This window comes from Barbus barbus (genome assembly GCF_936440315.1).
Source record: "Barbus barbus genome assembly, chromosome: 39".
NCBI classification, from domain to species: domain Eukaryota; kingdom Metazoa; phylum Chordata; class Actinopteri; order Cypriniformes; family Cyprinidae; genus Barbus; species Barbus barbus.
Window position 1 is genome coordinate 941871 of NC_136717.1, and position 20926 is coordinate 962796.

Here is a 20926-nt window from a genome sequence, read left to right on the forward strand (position 1 = left end):
GGTTCAAATTTTGAGGTAGAAGAAGTTAAGGAAATGTGAACCATCCTCATCCAGAACCCTCCAAAACACGCTTCGCCTCTCCAGCTCACCCTACAACGGGACTCTCCATATGGCTAACCAATGGTTCTGACCACCCATCTCATTCTGTGTTTCCCCAAGCTCGCAAATGGACTTCTAATTAGGGCAAAAGTTGCAGACCCGGCATTTCTATCTGCCAGGTCAGTGCTGAAATCCACATCCCTTCCTCTGTCTCCAGTCCCAAGACCCTTTGCAGTCCTGTCTCCAGTCCCAAGACCCTTTCCAGTCCTCAGCCCATAAACAGCGGCCGCTCCACTCTCAAGCCCGCCGGCCGCTTCACTCTCAACCCCTAGGATAGCTGCAGCATTCTCCCTAACCTCAGCCCAAAAGAGGAGGATGAGGAAGAAGAGACGGTTCACTGAGGCTCTAGCCCCCGACCAGAGTCGAGAGAGGGCTCCTGTGAGCACACATCAAGCCCATGGAGGGCTGCTGTTCCCGCGTCTGGCCCAGAGAGGCCTCATGTTCCCATGTCAAGCCCAGAGAGGACTTCTGCTCCCGCTTCTAGCACAAAGAGGGCTCCTGTCCCTGAGTCCAGCCCAGAGAGGGCTTCAGTTCACAAGTTCAGGCCAGAGATGGCTCCTGTCCCTGACCACTGTTCTAAAATGACTCCGCTACCCATTTGGCCCCAGAGCCGTGCTCTCCCGTGACCTAGTTTTCTCTCATGTTTGATTGTTATTTGGTTAATTACCCTCGTTTGCGTTAGTACTTATAGTGTAGTCTGTCTTGTGATTCCTTCGGCTGGTATTGTCTCAATGTTATGTGCTTCGTGTGTTTCCTGCCTGCCCTGTGTTACCCATTGTCTGGAATATTAAAGTGTGTTAAATGAAGTCTCCTTTGTCTTCGTGCTCCTCGCTTCCACACAGTAGTTAATGACAGCCATTTGGTGTTAAAATAAAAGTCCACTGGTTATTTAAATACTTTTAAAAAAAACAATGAGACCTAATCTTTTTAATATAACACAGCCAACACTTACTTGAAAAAGCCAAGACAACAGATGTATTTTTTAACTTGGTATTTTATGTTTATTTAAAGCTGTAATGGTAAAATCAGTCTGGACCATTACACTGAATGACAATTTTACACTTTGGAACTTTATTTTCACCAAAGTTAATTGAAAAAAGAAAGACACTTTACTTGTATTTAACATGTAATATTATGCATATGAAATTACTTTTGTAAACTTTATTTAATGCGGACACCAAAATGGTGACGTCTTTGACCCATGTATCATTGTCACACTGGCATCTCACAGTAATTATGAACATGCACAGCTGAAACTGAAGTAAACCTTTATTTAAATATTACATCCTACTTGCTTAAAATGGCAATCACATTGACCTTTGGTGTATGTTTCTTTTAAATGATAGATTTCTTCTCATCCAGAGTCCAAACTGATGACTGTTTGAATATAAGACTAATGATGCTTTAATCCATTCTTCACGAGCAAGGACCACACCACAACCAAATATGTAAATAATAGTATTGAGTGAAAAATTAGTAGTTTATTGCTCAGAATGTTAGGGATGAGTTGGAAGAGGATGAAAAGTTAAAAGAGGATAGGATGATGGTCAGGTTGATCTGGGCGTCTTGAATTGATGGCCCAGAGAGACTCAGGATAGGGGTATCATCTCGTTTGTATATTTAAGCCCTCCCTCTCTCCCATACCCCATACATTTTTGTTTCATAAGGGAATGCTGTCCACTTATTCGTATTGATTGCATTCACTGTATTGTGGAGGAGCATCTGCAGGCGGGTGATAAATGGAAGAGCTTCTGGCCACAGGTATCTGCAAGAAAACACGTTATATGATCAGCTTCCTTGCTTAATTGCTCATTGATTGATAATATTGTGTAAATATTATTGCACTCATTACTGAGTGCTTTACACATTTCCAATACATGGGGCCTCATTTATAAAGCGTGTGTACGCACAGATTTGATCTTAGGGTGTGTGCACGCTTAAATCCACGCTAGCGTTCATATTTGTAAAAACTGTCTTTAATGAGGAAAAGTGCTTAGCGTCACATCAGGGTCTGAGCACGCGTACGTACTTTTTCTTGTCGGAGTACAAGACAAGTTTTTGTCCTGACAAGACAGGTTTTTGGAAATGTAAGCTGTTCTTGCAGCTCGCTGTTCTAGTCTAGATGAAAGGATTTGGATAATGACTGGTTATCTTTTATATGCTAATGACATTAAGAGTCATTTACAAGGCAGGGAGCTGAAACCATTCAGTTGTGCGCAAGTTCAAGATCATTAGCGATTCATGGATTTCACTTCAGAAGGAGAGGAATGCATGTGTTTTCTGTGCCTACAGTATGTTCATTCTATGAATCACATGTAAGCATATTTGAGAGATGATCGTAAGATGGTTTCTGTGCAACATATAAATGAGGCCCATGGATTCTCAACACTAAATTCAAAAATGCTTTTATTTGTTTATTTTTTTTACCATTTTACTCAAAGTCCAACTAATTTTGGGTTACAAGCTTCTCTTACCTCTGAGCTGTTCAGATCCTGGAAACGAATGGGCCTGAAATCAGAGGACTGTGGTGGTAAAACCTGAGCAAACTGCCCCTTTGGAAAAACATGTAATGATAGAATTAGGGATGCATAAGTAATTAGTTTTACACGAAAGGGTGTTTGAATCAGAATCAGAATCAGAATGAGCTTTATTCGCCAAGTATGTTTACACATACGAGGAATTTGTTGTAGAGTGAGGAAGAGATACAGCATGACATGAGGAAAGAGGGGAGAAAAAAAATCATTCACAGACTATGCTCCTTTGGGAGTACAGTGTGAGAACAGGAAAAACACCCCAGCAACAAAAAGCACATAGTCAATCAACAACATAGCCATACGACTGCAACAGGGGAGGTAATCCAGTTCCGGCAAGCAGCCATCCGGTCCTGCAGCCATTCTCGGCGCCGGTCGGACCCGCTTGTCAGGCTGGCGGTGCAAAGCGGCGAGGGATCGGGGGTGGGGAGGTGAATGCATATATGTGTATATATGTGCGTATGTGTGTGTGTATGTATGTATTTGTAGGCCTGGAGAGCCGCCACGCTGGCATTCAAATCAAGTTGTCTCAGTCCGCAGAATGTGATAGCGATACAGCACGTTGCTATGGAGACAGCCTTGATCAGGACCCAGACAGAGTCAACAATCCGCAGGTGTCTGTGGAAGGGGGGAAGGAAGGAATGTGAGAGCGTCTCACTGCAGTGCTCTTCCCGGGATTGTTTTTCCAACAGCGACCTTGGCCGAGGCAGTGCTGGTGTGAGAAAGCCGAAAGAAGATAAGATTGCGATTGTGTGGTCTTGGGGCGAGTAGCCGTATTCCAATTTTCAAGGCAACTCTCTTTATCCATTCTGGTCTCCAAATCCATAAATTTTCCTTTTCAAATCCGTAAGCTTCTCCGTGATGGTATCCATATTGTGGTTAATAGTCTCAGTCTCAGTGCTGACCACTCTGCCCACTGCTTCAATCATGACGGACAGCCGTGTGAGGCTTTTGACAGCTGTACCCGTTTCCTGAATTTTTCGATAACCCAGGGCAAAGCCTAATCCAATCAGCAGAAGACCTGTTATCATGGTTCCGAATAGGTAGATATCTTCAATGTCCTCCACGGAAAGAGCCGCCAGACACACGACCCGCCACCTTTCCCATGCGTCCATCGTATATCCAGCTGCGAATGTCCCTCCGGGGCAGTCAGGTTCCCCCGAACCTAAACTTCTCGTCGAGAAGATGGTGTCAATTGCGTTGAGAGACCAGTGGATCAAATCCATGATTTTTCAGTTGGAGAGCAGTGCAGAGAGAGTCTCTCAAGTATTAGACAATAGACGAGACGAGAGAGCAAAGCAGGAAAGGGAAGGTAAGGGGAGGAGAGGGAGAGAAAAATGCGACCGCCTTCGTTGAGAGCCAAACAAGAATTGCTTTAATGACAGAAACCTGACAAATGTCTTGAAATAAAATATTAATCGGTAGAGCATAATTAATATGTAATTTTAAAGCACATATTGATTTTTTTTATAAACAACAACTTCTTCTGAGAGTACAAATATGTGACTCAAACTCTTCCTAGAGCTTTAAAACTATAATGCGCCTTCAGCCGGAGCACTGAACCCTGTTGTGTACTTCAGTACTTGTGTACTTCAGCCGAATGTCATTTTAAAAGTGTTTTACTTTCCGATAGAGAGCCTAAATTTGTGACTTCGTAGTAAAAGAAGTAAACAAATTAGAGCAAAGGAGTCCTTAAACTCACTCTGTATGAAGTGTGAGGTGGATTATTTTGAGATGAGCAGGTTTGTTTAATTATTGTTTGTTCAATTAGTTATATCAGGAGGGGAAACACACTGGTCAAACTGAGGCCTCAAGTTCAAGTGTAACGTAATTATCTTGACCAAAATATTTTATGCAATACGTTTTTAGGGCAACTCAGTTCACAGTAAAAATGCCTCTCATGAACTCCATCTCTGCAAGCACTGCAGGTTTAATGTTTGGGAACACAATGTGTGATGAGTTCACTTTATTTACATTCATATTTAAAACTCGAGAATTTTACATTGAACTCGAGAGAAGTTTGAGCAATCCTGATTTGTCTCTTCACTTACCTGAGTAGGAGAACAGCAGGGGGTTGCTTTACAGGCAAATGCTGCCAGACAGATGGAGATGATAAACTCAAGCACAGTGAATAACAGCAATAAACCACTGATTCCCTTTAAGAGAGTCTGAGAGAAAAACAAATCAACATTAATACAAATAATTAGAACAGAATCAATGATAATTGCTACTCACACTGGTACACTGTCTGCTCAACAATCCAGAAGTTTATATGATAATATAACACATTTAAGACATGCTATTTTGGGCATTAAATTATGGCACAAATATCAGTAAATTGACTGGTGCAAACCTTAATAAATCATGTTGCGTAATTCATTTAAATAATTTTGTGTCTGAAATGGAAACTCTTACAAATGCATATTCAGTAAGGTCAGCTGCAAAAAGAACTGTCCTTTTCATTGCTAATGTTTCACTGTGTGTCTTGACAGTAATTTTTAACAATTGTAAATTTGGCTTCTATTATACAGATTAATAATCATTTGGGTCCGTTATCTGTGAATTCTCATACACATGCAAAACATTTGTGAGTGGTTTTTGCTAATGGTCTTAACTCAGTAGTGAAGAATAGCTTTTATCATCTCAGATCTATTGTGAAACTGAAAGCATTCTAATCAGTAATTACTCAACAAATATGAATATTTCGGCTCATATTTTCAGCCATTTTTCTCTTTTGAACAAAAACCAAAAATGCAATTTTGGTGCATAGTGAATATAAAAGTTGTAGACTTACCTCATATTTTCTCTCTGAATAATTATAGTCATAAACCCCGCAGTACCTGCCTGAACCAATAACCAAAATCATTGACATGAAAATAATGGCAATGCCTGCAGTTATCGTACTGAAAATGTTCATTCCAATTGAAGCCTTCACCTATAGGCAGAAAACAACATAAAACAGATTAATAAATTTGCAAAAAGTTCAAAACATTATGTTAACAAGTTAATGCACATAGAAAAGTACATGGAGTGTGATTAAAAATACACAATACTTCACATAAATGATTGAAACATAGCATCATTAAGCAGCAGTCATTAGGGTCCAAGCACCAGTGGCTCATGTGGATAATAAAGTGAAACAATTAAAAATAGTCTTTTTAAATGTGTTTTTTTATTATTATAGATTTAAGCTTAGACAGCGGAGGATGAAAATGTGCCTAATTAGCTCTTCAGAAAAGTTTAGATGGTGTTTTGATTAGGGATGCACCGAATCCAGATTTTTGGGGTTCGGCCGAATACCGAATCCACTGTTTAAGATTCGGCCGAATCCGAAACCGAATACCGAATCCTACTCGCATCCTTAGTTTTAACATCGGCGATGTTGTGTACTGCTTAGGGTCCTTGCCACTAGAGTGCTGCATTGGGATTGGGACCCGCCGGGTCCCGTGGGACCCAACGCAAATCTCGCGGGAGCGGGCGGTTTGAACTTTGCTGCGGGCGGGAATGGGCGGCTAAAAAAAAACACTGCGGGATCGGGAGGTAACCTAGCGACATGATGTCATTGTCAACAAAATCAAAGTACTTGAAGTCTAAAGAAACGCGCGGTAGCCTAAGCGTTTTAGATGTCCCCGATAGCCCAGGCTATATTCATCTTCCCTACCAGTGCGTCAGAATACATGCAGGTCAGGGAAAGGAACAAACATGAATCTCTTTAATAATAGCAATACAATACGGTTTTTTTTCCTGCGGGACGGGAGAAGACACAAAATCAATGCATCTCTATTATCGTGCGGGAATAAATTCTCAGAGTTTTGCGGGTGCGGGCGGGAGTGGACATACATATTGCGGGAGCGGGCGGGAGTGTAACACACACGTTGCGGGAGCGGGCGGTAATGGTCAGAAATTCGGCGGGCTCTACTTGCCACCACGAGACAAATTGGCATTGCAAATTGAACATAAAGCTCGACTTGAATCGCCTTCTTTTGGTTGAAAGTACTGCCAAACAAAACTTTTTTTGCTTACGCGTTCCATTTTCAGATTCTTACAGCCTACTACATTCGAACGGGTCCTATGTAAACACCGTCACGTAATCAACGGCCGTGTGACGTCGTAGCGCAAGTCTAGGGTTCGGTTTCGGTGGAAAATAAATCTAAGGTTCGGCCGAAACCGAACCCCGTCAAAAAGCCCAGGATTCGGCCGAATCCGAATCCGAATCCTGGATTCGGTGCATCCCTAGTTTTGATGGCAAAGTTTACGATGTCTTGTTTGAATGAAATTTGCGTAGCTACACAAAACACACTCAGAAGTTTCCCCAGACATTGAGATTTGATGCTATTAGTTGCTGAAATTTGATTGGCTGGTAGTGGCCATGTTTTTTTTTTTATGTATCCGAGTCATATTATGTTATGATAATAGATGAGTAGATGCCTGAATAGATGCACGTTTGGGACCTTCCTGACAAATTTAGGGTCTCTACGAATTATGGTCATTGATACCCATATACTTTTAAGGCAGAAAAAGAAGAAGAAATCCGTTGAATCCAGTCCAGAAAATCAGTGCAAACACAACAGAACAATATTTCCGAACTTCCAGCACGGTGCTTGGACCCCTAAAAGTAAAGTGTTGTGTAGTACATACCAAACACAAACTGGAGGGGGAATTAATTTTGTTTTCTGCAGCAATGCAGAGTGAGCCAGCGATGATGTACTGAGAAGAGAGAGAAAGAACAAAATTGAGGCTTGCGTTGGAATATGCAGCTTGTTTTATAAAAGACAGATCACTTAATTATATAATAGTTTCTTACGATGAGAGATCCCCAGTAAGGAATACCAAAAACAACAAAGATGGGTTGTCCATAAACTGAAGACACAATGCCTAACAGGAGAGTCATCACACCGATCATTATCTGGACCGTCTGTGAGGGACAAGAAGAACACAGAAAGTGTGAGTAGGACAAGAGTCTTTCATAAAGGGGAACAATATACATTTATGGCAGATGTAGTTATGGACTTATGATTGTATTAGAAAAATATCTCAAAAATATATTCTGCAAGTGTGGAATTATCATTGTATGAATGTCATTGTGTTTGCAGGCGGATGGTGAACCAACTCCAGGGTAAGGCTAAACGCAGCCAAATTTATTAACTACAAACATGATAAACCCGGCTTTTTAGGCAAGAACCAGATATGGGTGTCATGTAGGCTAATAAAATATTTTAATGGGACTGAATCTGTATTTAACGTGATTGCATTTTAATAAAAACATTAGAAATGGATAATTATAATGTTTCATGTACACGGTTATTCAAACAGCACATAAATTATATAAAGAAAGTGAGCGAAGAACATTATCAGTAACTTTGATCTATCGCGAGTTTAAGCGCTTTCAAAAAACAGAACTAGGGTTATAATTTCTGAAGCTGTCTACGCTTCAGAATCTCTTACTTACATTATATGTACATCTGCGCTTTGTTATTTATGATGAGAGAATTCGTTAGGATTCGAAATTCAGTCAGCAAGCGCGCGCACTCAACAAAAGCCCGATTTGCATCCCCGGACGATCGATTTGCGGCTTGTCGCAAGCCTTTTCTTTTGTTTGGTGTTATTACAATTATTTAACTGTTCCTGATCAAGAAACAGGAGCGTCGCCAAACTCAAATCGTAAATATCAAACATGTTTGAAACTTATATATATATATATATATATATTGTTTTTCACTGCGAAACAGAACGTGGGCCGGGAGAGCCAGCTGACAACGTCGATTGTCCTCTATTTGTTTTTCTTCTCATGTCACGTTTGATCTCGCGAGTCTCCGTGAAATCGCGCGTCACTGTGAAATCGTTCCTACAATCTTCAAGTGTGTGATCTCGTGGTCGAATCATCTAGTGTGTGCATTCAGAGGATTATAAAGCTAAAAATCGGTTGAACTCTCTTCATGTCTGTGGTCTCCCATGGTTTTAAAATCGGTTAAGATTTGAAAATCGTCTCGTGTGCATCCAGCTTTACACACGCTCCGCTCAGGCCCGTAGCCAGCTATGAGGTCCCCGAGGTACAGACCTCTGTAAATGTTTTATGTTCAAAAATAAAATTTGTTCTCTGAATGACTATTTTTCTGTTTCAAACTGCTCATATGAATGTCTGCATGACATGTATAATTCAGTTTGGACCGTTTGCAAGAATGTTTAGCATCCGTATGAAAAGGATTGCTGCCAGACACTGGTGCAGTGAACGAGTCTTGAGAGAGGGTTAGCATTCGTTAACCAGTTAGCTTGTCATTCGCGGTTCCATTTATGTTTCTATTCATGCTTATTATTGTTTTCTTTTTTCTCGCTCCGTTTCATTTCTCTCTCACTCCGTTTTTCACGAGTTCATCAAACAGTGGTAAGTGAATCATTCATCAATCACGGTGAGTAATGAATGAATGAATGATGCATCTATATAATGCTTTATTGTGTATTGCTGTACACCCAAAGCGCTTTACAATCATGAGGGGGGTCTCTCCTCAACCACCACCAGTGTGCAGCATCCACTTGGATGATGCGACGGCAGCCACGGTACAACAGCGCCAGTGCGCTCACCACACACCAGATACAGGTGGAGAGGAGAGAGTCATAGAGCCAATCAAGTGGATGGGGATTATTAGGAGGCCGTGATAGACAAGGGCCAGTGGAGGGAATTTGGCCAGGACACCGCGGTTACACCCCTACTCTTTACGAGAAGTGCCATGGGATTTTTAATGACCACAGAGAGTCAGGACCTCGGTTTAACGTCTCATCCGAAAGACGGTGCTTTTTGACAGTATAGTGTCCCCGTCATTATACCGGGGCGTTAGGACCCACACAGACCACAGGGTGAGCACCCCCTACTGGCCTCACTAACACCTCTTCCAATGGCTTCTTCTCCTGCTATTGTTGTTTGCACTGTTTGCCACATGTACAGTTTATCTGTCTCTGTCAGCAGCGCGGGATTCACATGTGATAAATGCAGGGAAAGCTGTGAGGCTGACAGAGAAGATTTCAGAAGTAGAGACACGCATCCAAACTTCAGTTGAGGATAATAAGAATGTGAGGGCTCTAGATACAGCTTTTGGATGCGACTAGCTCCGTACATAGTTCGGTCCCGGTTACAGAGCCTCTGCAGCAGGGCAACTGGGTGACTGTGAGGCGGCCTAGTCATGGGTCAAAACACCGCTCTACCTTTCCGATGAAAACAGTAAACAGGTTCTCCCCACTCAGTGAGGCACCCACTGAGAAACCTGATGAAAGTGCTCTAGTTATTGGCGATTCTATTGTACGGAACGTGAAAATAGAGACACCAGCCACCATAGTCCAATGTTTACCGGAGCCAGAGCGCCTGACATCTTGGCAAATTTAAAAGTGCTGGCTAATGCTAAACGTAAATTCAGTAAGATTGTTATTAACATCGGTGCTAATGATGTTTGAAAAACCTGATCTTATACTGGTGTCTTTCCTGCACTGTCACCAAGACAATAAGTCACATTCTTTAATAAAAATTGTGTATACTTTGTGTAGTACTCATTTTGAATTTAGTACTTTTCTTATCTCACACTGACATGCACAAATACAAAACAATTATTTTGGTTTATGAGACATTTCTCACCCCAAGGGCTTTCGGTTGGCCTTTCAGAAATGCTTGAACTCCTTGAAGTGGTGAACCTCTTAGAGTCGTATCGGGATCTGTTTGTGTTGCTGGTTGAAACTGGATGATGAGCGTTGAAGAGTTCATGGGTATGACAGTGTGAGACATTCTGGTTCCTCAATCTTCAACTGACCTGTACAAAACCATAGTAAATCAAAACATATGATTTGATTATGAAACAGATCGTGTTTAAATTGATCTACATCATTTACATTTAAGGCATTTAGCAGATGCTCATTTACAAAGACTCTTATTTTTTTCATCAGTGCTTTGCTATACATCACACAGCCACACAATAATATCCATAATTTCATAATGACTCGCAGAAAGATGATTCTCTTCTGATCCATTAGTCAATATTGCGTGATCATTCCCACAGTGACGGTAAACTTCTGCGTTCTGTCTCATAATACACTTATGTGTCAGTTTATTATTTGCATTATCTGCATTAAGTCACAATAGAGTGAGTTTTGAGCAAAAACATTGTGTATTAATCTCATACTGTCACTCTGAAATAGACACGCAGACTTTCTGAAGAGCCCATTTCTTCCCATTTCAGGTAATGGGAAGAAGGAAGGCAAGTGATGTCATACATGTGATTTATATATATATAAAAAAGTGACATCAGTGACACAACGCCTGGGGACCACTACTTTCACTATATATTTTATAATATTTATCTGAGATTTTATTTAGTTTTATTGTTTATTACATCATATTTTTGATGAATACATTATTGTATTTTAAATGGTAGAAAAACCTGTTTTTGACCTCAAAATAAAGCACTTTGCCTCTGTACGTAACCGTGGGGACAGATTTGTGGTGCTTGGAATTCTATATCATTCATTAAAAAACAAATATTACCACATTGATGGCTCAAGAAGGTGTAATTGTTCAAATAAAATATTGTTTCGTTTTAAAATATAAAGAAATTGTAACACTAAAGTCTTTTTTAGGCTAGGACAGAAAAATGGACATTTCCATAGAATGACCCTGAATCATAATGGATTCAAATTCACAAAAAACAATTTGTGATGAATTGCCCCTGACTCCTCGAGTAAACACCTTTCAACTAGAAGTATACCAAACACTAATATCATGACATATGACAGCAAGTTCAGAGAAGGACTTACCGATAAATAAGACAGAAGTTGTAAGCTTTGGTTTACAGCGTTGAGAAATGGTGTCTTATCACACAACGAACTCTTAACTTTTAGTTTCGGTTGTGAAATACCTGTAATTCAGAGCCATGGGGAGAGCGAGTTTCGACAGGGAAATTCTCAATCATCACGTGACTCACGTAGACTTCAAATAGTTCCAGGAAGTTCATAGCAGGCAAAGAACTGAGGTATTGAGACAGAACAGTAATTTTTTATTTATAAGCACTCTCAAGCAAAAGGATCAAATCAAAAGGAACCACAGTTAAAGCTGTATTAATGGCATTTTATTGCAGATTTGGCAACAATCGAGTGTGTTATGGTTTGCAATCCGGAGATCGATTTCTGTTTCAACATGTTTTTGCAGTGTTGAGCAATGTAGCCAGTCACAGACATCTGTTGATTTCTTGAATCAGAGGCATTTACGTTAGAATCCACTCACCGCTCAAATCGCCAGAGTTTTTTTCAGGTATTGTGTTCAGCAGGAATCATCTCAATAGAACAAAGTGTTGATGCAATGTAAATAAGAGATACGTTGTGCAGTGTAGAGAACTTGATAAGGTATGTTTGTGAGGTCACGATGAACTAAGATGAGCTAAGACTAAGCTTTTTTTAGTGATTATGAACACATATATATATATACAGGTCCTTTTAAAAAAATTAGCATATTGTGATAAAGTTCATTATTTTCTGTAATGTACTGATAAACATTAGACTTTCATATATTTTAGATTCATTACAACACAACTGAAGTAGTTCAAGCCTTTTATTGTTTTAATATTGATCATTTTGGCATACAGCTCATGAAAACCCAAAATTCCTATCTCAAAAAATTTGCATATTTCATCCGACCAATAAAAGAAAAGTGTTTTTAATACAAAAAAAGTCAACCTTCAAATAATTATGTTCAGTTATGCACTCAATACTTGGTCGGGAATCCTTTTGCAGAAATGACTGCTTCAATGCGGCGTGGCATGGAGGCAATCAGCCTGTGGCACTGCTGAGGTGTTATGGAGGCCCAGGATGCTTCGATAGCGGCCTTAAGCTCATCCAGAGTGTTGGGTCTTGCGTCTCTCAACTTTCTCTTCACAATATCCCACAGATTCTCTATGGGGTTCAGGTCAGGAGAGTTGGCAGGCCAATTGAGCACAGTAATACCATGGTCAGTAAACCATTTACCAGTGGTTTTGGCACTGTGAGCAGGTGCCAGGTCGTGCTGAAAAATGAAATCTTCATCTCCATAAAGCTTTTCAGCAGATGGAAGCATGAAGTGCTCCAAAATCTCCTGATAGCTAGCTGCATTGACCCTGCCCTTGATAAAACACAGTGGACCAACACCAGCATCACTGACTGTGGGTACTTGACACTGGACTTCAGGCATTTTGGCATTTCCCTCTCCCCAGTCTTCCTCCAGACTCTGGCACCTTGATTTCCGAATGACATGCAAAATTTGCTTTCATCCGAAAAAAGTACTTTGGACCACTGAGCAACAGTCCAGTGCTGCTTCTCTGTAGCCCAGGTCAGGCGCTTCTGCCGCTGTTTCTGGTTCAAAAGTGGCTTGACCTGGGGAATGCGGCACCTGTAGCCCATTTCCTGCACACGCCTGTACACGGTGGCTCTGGATGTTTCTACTCCAGACTCAGTCCACTGCTTCCGCAGGTCCCCCAAGGTCTGGAATCGGTCCTTCTCCACAATCTTCCTCAGGGTCCGGTCACCTCTTCTCGTTGTGCTGCGTTTTCTGCCACACTTTTTCCTTCCCACAGACTTCCCACTGAGGTGCCTTGATACAGCACTCTGGGAACAGCCTATTCGTTCAGAAATGTCTTTCTGTGTCTTACCCTCTTGCTTGAGGGTGTCAATGATGGCCTTCTGGACAGCAGTCAGGTCGGCAGTCTTACCCATGATTGCGGTTTTGAGTAATGAACCAGGCTGGGAGTTTTTAAAAGCCTCAGGAATCTTTTGCAGGTGTTTAGAGTTAATTAGTTGATTCAGATGATTAGGTTAATAGCTCGTTTAGAGAACCTTTTCATGATATGCTAATTTTTTGAGATAGGAATTTTGGGTTTTCATGAGCTGTATGCCAAAATCATCAATATTAAAACAATAAAAGGCTTGAACTACTTCAGTTGTGTTGTAATGAATCTAAAATATATGAAAGTCTAATGTTTATCAGTACATTACAGAAAATAATGAACTTTATCACAATATGCTAATTGTTTGAAAAGGACCTGTATACTTAATAAACTACAAACAAAAAAATGATTTTGTCCTCATATTCTTTCTTGTAACTCTTCCTCTCAGTCTTGACTAAACGGCTCATTATGAAGCTCATTCTGCAGGCCTGTCTTCTCAGAAATGTGAATGTGAAGGTTGAAGCCTTCTCGCATAGACCCAATATATTGTTTATTGTGAGCAAATAAACAAGATGATAAATGTTTTCTCAAAAACAAAATCAAGCACATAAGTGCTGCTAACATATTGTAGCCCTGTTTTTGCTGTTTACAGTGTTATTAGACTTTAGCTATTTATATATTTATAAGCAACTGAAAAAAGCACAACTGTCAGGGCATGTCAAACCTCTCCAGGCCCCCAAAACACCCTCAGACCCCAGAGGGTTAAAGACATGGAGCTGGACAGTACAATGCCTCAGCTTTACAAACTGTTCTCATTAGTGGCAACAATTGGAGCTACATCTGCAGGTGTAGAAAGGAGCTTCTCCTGTTTAAAGCGGCTCAAGTCCTACACCCGTAACACAATGGGCCAAGGCCGTTTAAGCAGCCTAGCTCTGCTGGCCATTGAGAGGACACTGGTCAAGTCACTGGAAAAGACGCCTAGTTGGTACGACAGCGTCACAGAGCATTTTCTTGAAAATAATTTACGTATAAATAAATGGACAATTTTTATGATGTAGGCCGAAAATGAGCTTCCCCTCTTTGAAAGACCAGCAGCCGCCACTGATCTCTATGGCGCTGATAGTATTAGCGCTAACTTCCAGGAACTACTGAGCGGCTCCACCATTGCTGCAAAAAACTGGTCCATTGGAGTGAATAGAGTTGACAACTCTGTCTCTCCACGGCTCTGCTGTAAGTGCTCAAGTGACAAGCACCGTCCCAACTGTGACTGATCCATCCTGACACTAAACGGCTGTGATTGGCTCATGTCATGTTCGTCCTTCTGAAATCACCTTTTTTTTTTGTGCAGTTCTGTGTGTTTGACGGGAATAAATGACTGGATTATGGTCAAACACGGTGAATATGTGTGTAGTTATGTGGAGGATATATAATGTTTACTGCTGCTGTACATGCCTCAACAACAAAACTGTCCTCTTACACAATCATTACTGGATGGAAGTTAGCAATAGTAATAATTTACTCATATGAACCGTTTTGCATACGTGACCATACGATGGGGCCCAAAACAAAGTCTAAATTAGAATAAGCCAACCCAAATGAAACACCTGACTACGCCACCCTGGAATCTCACCCAAGGAATTTGCCCCCAAGGCTACGCACAGGTTCCCCACCCCGAGGCAGAATGTAAATAACCGGAGACACAGGTATCTAGTAAAAATAGAAATATGATCTTCATTCAAATGAATTCCTGTCCTGACAGCACATCAGAACACACATAGTACAAAATCCAACAGGGCTGCAGCTTTAACTACAGGGCAAACTAGGAAAAAAGAGTTGGTTCTCCATATTCACACCACACACACACCAACAGAAAAACCCTGTGCTCACGGCAAGCCACAGCAACCATGAGGGGACACCACCACCAAAGAGGGGGGACAGCCACACGCTCTCGTCCTATATAGCCCTGCAGCTCCTGAAGGAAAGAGAAAAAACACGCAAACACACAATGAATACAAACTTGTAACACAATTTCAGAAATTCAAACAGATCAACAAAAAAAACACTTCAATCTAAAAACAAATACAAAACCAGGCTGGATCTTTCAACCAAACCAAAACTGAAAATAAAAACAAATTAAATTAAATACGCATGTATCAATTAGCTGGAGCAAGCAAAATCAGTCAAAATAAATAAAAATCCACAAAAGACAATTTACACTGAAAATTGCATCAAATTAAGAAACCCAAAATCTTAAACCTCCAAAAGACAAAAAAAAATTCAAATTGCACAACAAATAACATTGTACTAACAACAACAACAAAAGCTAACTTAAAATATCAGGCCAAATAATTTGCTTCAGATCTAAAAAAGAAAAAAAGAAAAGAAATTCCCACACAAAATAAACCTGAAATGTTCTACAAGTTAATGAGTATCGTCGAAAGGGCTGAATAAAATATAAAAATTAGGTTACGTGTTATTCAGAACTGTAAAAAAAAGAATAGAAAAAAGTTGATAAGAAAAGTTTCAGACCTACTGGTCAACAGCTGTGGGACTCTAGGTATCACAAAACACTTGTTCACTCAGCTTACAGTCAACTATCGCTGTCTGCGTCCCCAAACAATAAAGCTAAGCTAAAAATAACATGCACATCGCCGAATGCTGAAGTTTAACACCAATAAAGCTTTGAATCTAATCAAAATACATACCAAACAGGGAGCGGGCGCACGCCAGGTGACATCAAATCAGATGGACGGCACTGAACGGCTATAATTCAATACATCCCACTCATCAGGCAACAAAGCCAAATTGAAAGGGAAGTAGATACAGAACAGTGCTACAAAAATGAAGTGACATCACCATTAGACTTTACACATTAATCTCGTGATTAACAGAATATCATTTCCTCCTACCTGGATCACTCACAGCTGATGCTAACAAAACTAGCCAGGAAAGATCGAGACGGTAGTCCGGAAGTGTCACATACCTACGCTACCGGTGTGTCACTTATATACTGTATGTGGATGGCACAGCACCAATTACAGACGTCACGAGCATCATAGTAACCACTATCAACAATCATAAAGCCCCACATGCCACACGTATATTATAAGAAAGTTATTGAGAGCAGAACATCTCGTTAATGTATGTAACCCTTGTTTCCTGAAGAAGGCAATGGAGATGTCACTCTGGCCGTTTCTCAATATGCGTACTTGTCTGTACTTGTGGACTTGTGAAACGTCATCAGTCGCTGCCCAAGTACTGTTCCAATTCAAAGTTCACATCTAGCGAAGTACAGTTCAAATCCCCGGATGTGTTCTTGATCCGCCCCTTTTACCGAGGATGCATCGAGAGGTGACTTGTGCGGACTTGATACGGGCCATAACCCAGAATTCAGTTCGTCCTCCCGTCCTCGAGAGTTCGTTCTTCTGAGTCGAACTTGGCAAGTCCAAACTCGAAAGGACGGAAGTCCAGACTCTGCGAACTTGGTATTGAGAAACGGCCTCAATGATGAAATTGAGTATCTTGCTTTTTCTTCTTCTTCTTCTTTGTAGCTTATTGGTGCATTACCGCCACCAACTGGAATGGAGTATGGATCAAGATATTTGCTTGTATACAAAATATAAATCAATATAAAAACCAAGCAAAACAAATAAACAAATTAGAAAATAAACATAATAAATAAACTAAAAACCAATCAAAACCCTATATTCTGTTATATAATTTACTTTCTTTCACAAATGTAATAATATCATCATACACCTTACTAGCTGTTTCCCTTAATAGACCTGATAAAGTAAATTCATGATGTTTTACTTTCTTCAATGATTGAATAAGGTGACATCTCTCATTGTTATATTTCCTCCAATGAAGTAGTACATGCTCAACTGTTTCTTGTTGGCTACAGTGTATGCATTCCCCAGTTGGGTGTTTTCCAGTTTTATATAGTGTACTGTTAAGTCCAGTATGACCTATTCTCATCCGAGTTATGATACTTCCTTCTCTCTTCGATTCCTGCTCTCCCTTCTCCCTGCACCAACTTGTTTTTGTATGTTGTATAAATGTCTACCTGTTTCATTATCATCCCAATATACCTGCCATACTGATTGTGCATATGTTCTTATGAGTACTTTAGCTTCTGCTTTTGGGGATCTTGCTAGAGAGACCAATCTACTTTAGGTGTAAACTAAATGAGCCAATGCACATTGGCATGCGATGATTGCATCCAGCAGCTGCTGATCGCAGCGCGAGTATAAATAGGCAGCAGGTGCAATGCATACTAAAGTTTTCACTGAGAAGCTGAGCTGGTAACCCTAGCTGTAGGGAATGAGGGTTACATATGTAAACGAGAGGCTCCCTTTCAGTCGGTCACTCTCGACATCACTTTGGTATGACTGACGAATTGGGGATCCCAAACAAAGCGCCATGGATGCTGCCCCTTCCAGTGTCCTGTGTGAGCCTCCTGCACCCTATTGGGTATGGGCCAGCAGGGCCATGCAAAGACCTTTGGAGGAGCAGGTGCTCAAAGTATAAAAGAGGCACATGGACTGATCTTTGTCGGTGTTCCTCAAGTCGACCAGACACAGCTGAAGATGGCTCTTCTGGATTACTGAGAAATGTCATGTAGCTTTTCAGCTGCGACACGAATTTATCAATAAATGAGTTGGGTATCACTGTCTACAGGATAACACTGCAACTGGAGTTTTTGAAAATCTTCACCGTGGCAGGAGTTTTCAAAAATGTTCGATTTCAGTGACCTAGTGCAGCATTTGGCCAAACCGCATAGAAAAAGCTGTTGTTTTGAAAAAAACTGTTCGTGTGGACCGGGCCTGAAAGAACAGGAGAAAGAACGTGTGATTTCTGTACATAGAAAAGGTGGAAAACATGGAAATAGTTTGTCATTTTTACCCTTTTGTTTGTAATGTTTAGTGAGGACCAGCAGCTGTTAAGTTACCCACATTCTTCAAAGTTTCTTTTGTGTTCAACAGAAGAAAGAACTTAATGCAGGTTTAGAATGACCTGGGTAAATTATGACTTTTGGGTGAACCATACCTTTAAAGTGACAGACACATCCGTGTTTCTAAAGGTATAGACCTATTGTTTTATTCAAATTTGGATAATCTGTTAATATAATATTCCATACATTATCAGTTTGGTAGACATAATTATCATATTTTTATCGAAATGCTGATATGTTTCAGAAGGTGTCAGATAAGCTAGCAGAGGCAAGATTTCATAGAAGCGTCGAACAAATACACTGCTGATGGAAAGCGTTGAAGTCTTCCTATTATAAATGTAAAAAACACAACGACACCAGTAGGGCAGACCCACAAAAATGCCCTTTTTACGATGAACTGGACCAGCTACTAGGGCACAGGCCATTGTCTTCGGTCGATGATATTGCTTTCGAAGACCCTCCGGCTGACGTTGACGAGACATCAACACCATCTCCTTCGGGTAAGTTAACTTATTGGCTAACAAACTTATTTCATTCATCAATTATACCAGTTACATTTGTTCACGTTATATAATGTGTAAATCATGAATATTCACTTGCTTGTTCTATTAATCATGTCCTATTATTTTTGTCATACAGTTGTTTTGTGGAAATTACTTTCATTTTCTTGCAACTAAGTGAGAGAAAGTTGTTTGGTAGGCTCCAAAGTTCTTCAGTTGTATGATGGTAGTCTGTTCATGTTTGTCTGATGCTTGCAGAGACTTCTGACTACTCTGAGGATGCAGGGATTTCAGCCACATCCACTGATGATGTTCCACAGCCTGAGTTTCAGCAATTTCAGGGTTACTTCTTAACCCTTTAAGGCCTAGTGTATCATATTTGATAATTTTATTTTAATGGCCTTTGCATAATCAAAATGATCAGTGTTACAAGGTGTAGCTAACAGTTGTATTTGTGTTGGCTACTCATTGTATTTGAAAATTCTAATTGAAGTTGAATTAATTTGTTCATTAGAAGCATTAGTGTTCTGTACACTAGGACAATTGAAGTAATTGAAGAGAGTTTTTACTGACTTGTTGTCATGGTCGGCACCTCTCTCCGACTCATTCCTGCTGTTATGTCAGCTACACGTGGTGGCTTGTTTTCGTCCGCTGCGCGTGGGGGAGCAATCAGCACTTACTCACAGCACTGTGCGCTCCATTAGCCCCGCACCTGTTACTCGTCTCCCCTTTCCTATTTATTCCGGTCTATGCCTTCTCTCTGTGTCGGTATGTCTTCTTGTGTTACATCTTACCTTGCTTATGTAGAGATCTCCTCTCTTCTATTTTTGTACTGTGTCCAGGATCCTCAGGCGATCCACGGGATAGCGTGTCCGGATTGGGAGCACGAGACTGAACCCCTTTCGCTCTATTTCCTCCCAGCAATCCGTCCAGTTGGTGTGGGCACTGGGAGCCAGTTTTTCTCCCAAACGTTGTGTTTCTGTTTTCGGATGTGATCATCTGAAGTTTCTAATAAACTTCATTCCTCTGTTTTGTATAGCACTTGAGCACTAGCACTTTGTTTTTCTATTTTCTGTTTGCCTTGACGCACTGTTGGTGCATTGGAAAAGTGTCAGCAAGACATAAAAACATTGTTTTTGTTTTTTTTGTATTGTTGTTTATTTTTCGCATTTAACATTGTAACTGAAAAAGAAATTAGAGGTTCAATAAAGTTCTTGTAAACAGTACTTGTTGTTGAAATAATTTTCCATTTAATTCATGGGAATAACTATTAATTTTTATTCTGAAAGGGATAGTTCACCCAAAAATTCAAACTCTTATCAGTTGACTCCAAATCTGTATTTTTTTTTTTTTTTACTACTATGGAAGTATTTTTTTTTCACTAAAACTGTTTGTTTACATACTCGAGGGTCAGGAAGGGAAATTTTCATTTTTGGGTGAACTATCCCTTGCAACAATTTCATATCTCACAGAGTTTGTAGTATTTCAAAAATAATCACACAGGATTAGTATTATCTGGGGACCATGTGTGATTTTGAAATTACCCCCCCACACTCGTGTGGTGCATTCGCACGGGATAAACAAAGCCTGTGATTTTACTCCAAATTACTGACTGATCTCCCGGATACCCGGATGTCAAGGCTTTGAGAGTCCCATTCTATGGTTCAATTAGATGGATTTAAAAAAAAAAAACTAATATAGTTTTGTGCCCCGTGTCATTTACATTTCACCAGGTTAAAATAGTATCTCAAGCTTTATGCTTGATTTATTTCTAATACATTAAACCTTTTCAGCTTTCTCTTTCTGCAAATTGTATGGTGTAGGGATACGATAGCACCCAAAATACTATCAAACACTCCAACGCAGCTCCATTCTTCACGAAAGATGGATAAAATGGCGCACAGGAAACAAAAACCTTGAAAAATTATATACGACCTGCCAAATTCTGGCCAAACCACAGAGATGCCGATTCACACGTGACTAATATTATCACAGGACCTCGTGTTCGGCGAAATATGGTAGGTCATTTGCGGGGGAATTTTTACTTTACAAATTACAGACATGGCCGATTCGCACGGGATTAAGATCACAGACAACCTCCGCAGTTATTACAAATGACTGGAGGTCACCAGGTGATACTAATCCTGTGCGAATAGGGCTTTTATGTAAACA

At 40.4% G+C, this 20926-nt stretch overlaps 1 protein-coding gene across 2 annotated transcripts; it reads right to left on the reverse strand.

Moving 5' to 3' along the window:
* Positions 1 to 1083: 1083 nt before the first annotated feature.
* Positions 1084 to 15272, reverse strand: LOC306858602 (membrane-spanning 4-domains subfamily A member 4A-like). Of its 2 annotated transcripts, none has more exons than XM_079399203.1 (8): positions 15188 to 15272; positions 10252 to 10423; positions 7435 to 7545; positions 7269 to 7337; positions 5425 to 5565; positions 4682 to 4798; positions 2574 to 2651; positions 1084 to 1864 (listed from the first exon to the last, which is right to left on the reverse strand). In XM_079399203.1, exons 2-8 carry the CDS (start codon positions 10396 to 10398, stop codon positions 1781 to 1783), a joined length of 747 nt encoding a protein of 248 aa, XP_079255329.1. In that variant the 5' UTR covers positions 10399 to 10423; positions 15188 to 15272; the 3' UTR covers positions 1084 to 1780. The 2 variants fall into 2 exon arrangements, with proteins under 2 accessions (XP_079255329.1, XP_079255328.1); XM_079399202.1 differs by lacking the exon at positions 15188 to 15272 and adding an exon at positions 11424 to 11602.
* Positions 15273 to 20926: the final 5654 nt, after the last annotated feature.